The 7,120-nt window shown below is 41.3% G+C and overlaps 1 protein-coding gene across 6 annotated transcripts in view; it reads left to right on the forward strand.

Moving 5' to 3' along the window:
- Positions 1–5,864, forward strand: part of kif1b (kinesin family member 1B) — a 76,876-nt gene extending 71,012 nt beyond the window's left edge. For all 6 annotated transcript variants that reach the window (XM_058409528.1, XM_058409529.1, XM_058409530.1 and 3 more), the window contains 7 exons: positions 18–260; positions 359–430; positions 524–639; positions 727–879; positions 1,284–1,476; positions 1,563–1,681; positions 2,816–5,864. In XM_058409528.1, the coding sequence (XP_058265511.1) occupies positions 18–260; positions 359–430; positions 524–639; positions 727–879; positions 1,284–1,476; positions 1,563–1,681; positions 2,816–2,858 (939 nt within the window). In that variant the 3' untranslated portion in view covers positions 2,859–5,864. The remainder of the gene's footprint in view (positions 1–17; positions 261–358; positions 431–523; positions 640–726; positions 880–1,283; positions 1,477–1,562; positions 1,682–2,815) is intronic.
- The last annotated feature ends 1,256 nt before the right edge of the window (positions 5,865–7,120 follow it).

The raw sequence follows: 7,120 nt of genomic DNA on the forward strand, positions 1-7,120 counted from the left end.
TGTGTGTGTGAATACAGGTGGAGAAGACACGTCACCTCCTGCTGTTGCGGGAGAAACTGGTAGAGTCGGTTCCTCAGAAGTCTCTGAGCGATTCTCTCTCTCCGAGTTTGAGCAGCGGCACCCTGAGCACCTCGACCAGCATCTCCTCACAGATCTCCTCCACCACCTTCGAGAGCGCCATCACGCCCAGCGAGAGCAGTGGATATGATTCGACTGACATTGAGAGCCTGGTGGACCGTGAGAAGGAGTTGGCCACCAAGGTAACACAAACACAAGCAGCTAATTTAGACATTATTTCATTCATCATATTTATTGTTGTTTAATAATGCCATAAATCAAATGATGTTCTTCATTTCAGTGCCTCCGCCTTTTGACTCACACATTTAACAGTGACTATAACCAAATGTGCAACAGCATCAGCGCCTGCCAGGTACAGCTGATTGTTCAGTGAATTCTTTTGAAGCAGGTGACATGTCAAGAGTAGTACATTTTAAAGCTTATTTTCTGTGTTCCTTTTTATTAGCTGTCTGATATCTCACCCATGGGCCGAGATCCGTCAGTCACCAGTCTCAGCAGTGCCACCCTCACCCCGTCCTCTACCTGCCCCTCCCTGGCAGAGTCTCGATGTTCAGACCAGAAGTAAGTAAGATGCTCTGCACCTCTCCTAACTTAAATATGCTTTTTCTGAGGTTACGCATTGGGTCCTAAACTGTGGATTTCTTTCAGGACTCCTGAGCCCAACTCCCGTGCCACCAGCCCCTCGTGCTCTGACTATGAGAACTTCCCCATGGTGCCCAGTGTGGAGGCGTCATACCTGGCTCGCGCTGGCAAACACGAGTTCCTCAACCTGGTGCCCGATATTGAAGAGATGAGGCCTGGGTTAGTCCCGTCACACACTTTCACAGGGAACCTGCACTGGTAGAAATGAATTGATTCCACCAGTGATTGATTTTTGATTTTAGTCGTGTTGGAAAGGGGATTTCTATGCAGCACATCTGCAGCGAATGATAATTATGCACAATAAATTGGCCAAATTCTTTGTACTAAGAATCATTTATGTGAAATTCTAAGTTTTGCAAAATATGTATGTACAATGCTATTATGAATTCCAAATTCAGAAGTGTTTATAAAGTAATTGGCCTTGTCTGTAGTAATCAAAGATACTCTACATACAAAGCTTAAGCTGATAAAACAGTAAGAATTCCTGTAATATATTGATGTATTTTCTGAGCTCTTGGTTGTTCATATAGTTTACAAAAGAACCATTTTTTTTCTGTTCGTAGCTCTGTGGTGTCTAAGAAGGGATACCTGAGCTTTATGGAGCCACGCTCGAACTCCTGGGTGAAGCACTTTGTGGTAGTACGCCGCCCGTATGTCTTCATCTACAACAGTGACAAGGACCCGGTGGAGCGAGGTGTCCTGAACCTGTCCACTGCCCAGGTGGAGTACAGCGAGGATCAGCAGGCCATGCTCAAGGTAAACACTCATCACTACTCACTACATATTTCACGTCCGATAAAATGGCGAGTTGAGTAACCGCTTGTTTATTTGTCATCTTTTAGACTCCCAACACGTTTGCCGTGTGCACTAAGCACAGAGGGATACTGCTCCAGGCCAACAATGATAAAGATATGAACGACTGGCTGTATGCTTTTAACCCGCTTCTAGCAGGAACAATAAGGTATCTCATTACATTGTGTAAAGCAGTTTCTCAAGATAAAGATATTTCAAATTAAATATGTTTAATCTGTATTATTGTATCATCAGCGTATATACACTATATTGCCTAAGGTTTTGGGACACCCCACCAAATCATTGAATTCAGCTGTTGTTTTTCAGGCCCCTTAGTTCCAGTGAAAGGAGCTCTTAATGCTTCAGTATACTAAGACAGTTCGGGCAATTTCATGCTCCCAACTTTGTGGGAACAGTTTGGGGATGACCCCTTCCTGTTCCAACATGACTGACCACCAGTGCACAAAGCCAAGTCTCTAAAGACACGGATGAGTGAGTTTGGTGTAGTCCTGACCTCATGCTGATAGAACACCTTTGGGATAAATCAAAGCAAAGTCTGTGAGCCAGGCCAAAACTGGGACGTCTGCCTTTACATGCACATGAATTTAATATGGAGTTGGCCTGCCCTTTGCAGCTATAACAGCTTCAACTCTTCTGGGAAGGCTTTCCACAAGGTTTAGGAGTGTGTTTATGGGAATTTTTGACCATTCCCCTAGAAGCACATTTGTGAGATCAGGCACTGATGTTGGACGAGAAGGTCTAGCTCGCAGTCTCTGCTCTAATTCATCCCAAAGGTGTTCTGTGTTCAGGACTCTCTAAAGTTCCTCCACACCAAACCCACTCATCCATGTCTTTATGGACCTTGCTTTGTGCACTGGTGCGCAGTCATGTTGGAACAAGAAGCGGTCATCCCCAAACTGTTCACACAAAGTTCGAATGCTGAAGCATTAAGAGTTCCTGTCACTGGAACTAAGGGGCCGAGCCCAACCACTGAAAAACAGCACGAGTTCAATGATTTGAAAGGGTGTCTCAAAACTTTTGGCAATGTAGTGTATAATGGAAATGAGAATTATTCAAGCTTTCTGTGACTATTAAGATCTATTATTACTATCTGCATTTGAGGAACTAGACATTAAGCTTTCCTTTTCCCCAATGTCAAAATCACATCAGTGTCATCTGATACCTTTCTGCCACTGATTCACAATTTAGTAAAGCGGTGTGTGTGTGTTTTATAGAATTTTATGGACTCTGCTCTATTTAACTCCTGTCTATTAAATTAATGTCCTGTTGTTTTTTCCTGCAGGTCCAAACTGGCGAGAAGACGCTCTGCTTTGCTGAAGGACTAAACAAGCTTCTCTGTTTGAAGAGATCGTGCTCTGTTTCTTCTCCCTAGCCTTCGAGTGTTAACACTTATTAAAACTTTGTGATTCTTGATGGTTTTCTCTTGTATGTAGACCTGTGGCTTAAATCTCCTCTCCAGCAAATGAACTCTTGAGTTTCTGAACACCTCTTCCTCTTCCTCTTCTCTCTCTCTCTCTCTCTCTCTCCCTCCCCTCCCTTCCCCTAACCTCTCGCTATTTTGTTTGTTTGGATCCTTTCCGTCTTTAAGTTTCCGTTCTCTGCCATAGCGGAACCTTCTTCTAGTAGCATGTCGTAATAGTCTGTTTGTGTGTGCACGATTCTTCCGAGCAGTTTCTCTTCTCTATTTGAGTTATTACTCGTCTGTAACGATCGTCTTTATCAGTGTTATCTGTTGAGTCAGGTCCATTTTCTCCCGCATGGCCACAGCAGCAGTCCTCAGGATATGAGCAGTTTGCTTACAAAGCCTCACAGAGTACCACTGAACTTAGCTGAAATACACTATATGACTTATCTGAAAAAGAATTATTTCTCTCCTAGAAAATAATAGCTCAGTAGTTTTTACACTAGTGAGTAGATGTCCCAACACTGGAAGAGATGGAGACGTATAAAGGGCCAAGGCATGAATTTTAAGTGTATGACTAAATCTGGGACCAGTCAGCATTTATTATGAGTATTACTGTGGATCTGGATGAAGATTTCAAACAGATTTAATTTCTGTGGTCCATCAAGCAGTTCTCCAGCACAGTGCGGCACATTTGCTTAGCATTATTTTAATCGTGTGTAGTAAAGGGATAACACGTACCCATTTATAAAGGTGCATTACTATGTAGCACTGGAGGACGGATGGATGGACGGATGAAAGAGAACACTATTACCCTGACGTTTATGCAGTTGCTCAGCATTTGCTTCAGAAAATCAACTATTTAAAATAAGTCACGGAACAGAGCAAAGCGATCCGCTGAGACAAATGAGATGAAGGTCATTTGTAAATACTTTTAAGGATTCCTGCGCTTTCACGCTAGTCATTCTGAAACAAGAGACATTCCTTTCGCACTGTTGTCCACACGATCTTTTATTTAGAACGAGATCACAGCAGTTATTTTAGCCAGGTGGATTTGATGTCCACTGGAGTTGTGGTACTGACACTGGAGCTTAGTTAAATAATGATACAGTGGTGGTTGAAGCAGCCTCTTAGCTCTCCATCAGAAAATAGCTCCATGACCATGTTTGACCTTGAACCTATGAATTTAACCTCGATAACTAATTCCTGTACTCGTTATCTTAACTTATTTTTCTCTAATGCTGCTTGTTTTTATATCTCATTAACTTAAGTTTGAATTGAAAAATGAAGCAGGTTGTTGAAAGAAGGGCTTTTTTTTTTGTTTACTTTTACTTTATCCAGCTGATAGTTTTGCACATGGACACAAAACCCAAACGGGTCACTGAAGTAGATTTTGGTCCCACACTGTTTGAAGGTTTAAGTATTTTGCAGTGTGATGCATAGAAAACGGATAGAATGTATGCTCACACTTTTTAATTTATCATGAGAAGATTTGCTCTGTTAATGTTTGATGCAGTTAGAGACGTATCTGAATAGACTTAACTGGCTTTCAGTCTCTGCCTTGCTTTAATGGACGGTTTTGGCTCGGAGATATACGCGACTTGGTGCACAGAAAGCCTCTGGCCAGCCAACCAGCCGGCTGTTGTGCTTCACGTAATCTCTGGAGCTAAAGCAGACTTTCAGCTTAGTCTAAAGGCCTGCCTTTCCAATGAAGCAAAGTCTATCGATGACTCCTTTAGTCGTAAGGTCACGTGAAAGCGAAAGATTCTGATCCTGTTCTGAGGTCAGCCAACCTGAGAAACAGAAATAACAAGGTGATGAGAAAAGACATTTGCTTGAACTGTTATTAAACACATACATGTGTATATATATATTTCATATGACAATTTTAAGGGGAAATGGTTTTGTCACGCCATCAATTTCATCAGAATTTCAGTGTTGAAGGAGAATGTGATGTAATGAATTGCAAGAGCATACGAGCAATTTGCACAAATCTTGACAGAGCAAAGAGGTGTACTTTTGAGAGACATTAGAACTGTATAGACCTAGACAAGCATCATCTGACTTTTTTTTTTGTTTTTGCAGTGTATATATTAATTTGCAGTCCTTTGCACATTTAAGGGGTGATGACTAACAGATCAAATAAAGTGGATTTCTGGTGTTTTACTCAAATGAATAAAATAGGGTAAGATCAGATGGGATTATGTGGTGTGTTACGGTTGGGAGTGGATTTTGAATGTACCTCTGGGATGTCACTGACAAATATTCACTAACTGCATTGGTGTAAGAATAAAAGGGAAAACTTTATTTCTTTTCTTCTTCTTTTTTTTTGGAAACTGCCAGCTTGATTCACTGTAGTGCTTCTTGTTGCTCTCGTTTGGTTGCGCCACTCCTACCAACCCAGTTCGAGTTCAGTTGTGTACTTCAGAGTTATGATGATGCGGGGAGGGATACTGCTTAGATTTATTTTCTAATATCAGGGACTATATTTTTAGAGGTATTCCAGAATTAATCATTACTCATGCATATACCATTTAATCTTTGTGGGGGTTTTTCAGTCACTGTAGTGCATTTTCCCATGCTGCCTTCAGAACCACTCTGGTATACACTCCCTCTCAGAGGCCTCCTTTTATTAACCTCCCACTCGTTTTTGCTGACAGACAACAAGCTAAACCAAGGCGTTAACACTGTACATTATTTGTCAGATTGGCTTCATTTTCATACTTATTTTGTAAATATTACATGTTGTATGGAGCTTGAATTAAAATGTAAATATGTCTCCTGTATTTGTAATACTTATAATCCATTCGCTGTATAGCCTAGATGTGTAATGCAGATATCTTAATTCTGTGTATGGTAATCTTGCACCATTGATCTGTTTAGTGAATGAGGTAACAATAAAGTCCATCCAACGCATTAGCAGAGGAAACATCACCTGTCTCTTTCTTTTAAAGTTTCACGAATCAAACGGATACCTGAAGACACGTGATCATTTTTGCTTGTTTGCCTGCATCACATTCTCTGTAGTAGTCAACTTTTTTTATATTTAAAGCAAATCTCTTTCAGGGCTTACAGGCTACAAATTCAAGGAAAATAAATTGGTTTAATAAATAAGTACACTGATCAGGCATAACATTATGACCACCTGCTTATTGTTGTGTTGGTCCCTCTTTTGCTGCTAAAACAGCCCTGACCCATCATGCACTGTGTATTCTGACACCTTTCTATCAGAACCAGCATTAACTTCTTCTGCAATTTAAGCAACAGTAGCACGTCTGTTGGACCGGATCACACGGGCCAGCCTTCGCTCCCCATGTACATCAATGAGCCTTGGCCGCCCATGACCCTGTCGCCGGTTCACCACTGTTCCTTCCCTGGACCACTTTTGATAGATACTGACCACTGCAGACCGGGAACACCCCACAAGAGCTGCAGTTTTGGAGATGCTCTGATCCAGTGGTCTAGCCATCACAATTTGGCCCTTCATCAAACTCGCTCAAATCCTTACGCTTGTCCATTTTTCCTGCTTCTAACACAAACTTTGAGGACAAGATGTTCACTTGCTGCCTAATATATCCCACCCACTAACAGGTGCCATGATGAGGAGATCATCAGTGTTATTCACTTCACCTGTCAGTGCTCATAATGTTATGAACTGATCGGTGTACAAAATATAAGAATATATGCATCATTTTAGATTATTTACCAAACCTTAAAATGTTCTCATGTGGACGAGCCGGCAGATTAAATGAAATCATTGATTTTGAAATAGAAAGAGTGCAGGATGGAAGTTTGTTAAGATATAATACTAAATGGAGGAGGCACTGACAATAGCACTGTCTGGGAGTTATAGCCATCTTGATCAGCACCAGCTTAGTAGCATCGTAAAACAAGGTACATTTTAAAAAAGGGAACTCTGTTTATCGTTAACAAATGTATGGTTTCAAGAAAATGTTCAAATCCGTTTGCTCCGGCCTTTATAAAATGAGGTCGGTAGGTCCTCAGAGCAGAAGGAACACTATTAAAAAACAAGCTCTGTGTCTTAAACAGTGTTCTACTGCCAAGTCCTATAGGTTCTTTCTAACAGGTTCTTTTTGCATCCCAGCCTACTGCTTAATCTGACACTTAGTCTGCCTATTAATAGCGTGCTGTAAAAGGTGTAAAAGGTATTATTGATAGTGACAT

Source organism: Hemibagrus wyckioides, linkage group LG15 (assembly GCF_019097595.1).
Source record: "Hemibagrus wyckioides isolate EC202008001 linkage group LG15, SWU_Hwy_1.0, whole genome shotgun sequence".
Classification (NCBI taxonomy): Eukaryota; Metazoa; Chordata; class Actinopteri; order Siluriformes; family Bagridae; genus Hemibagrus; species Hemibagrus wyckioides.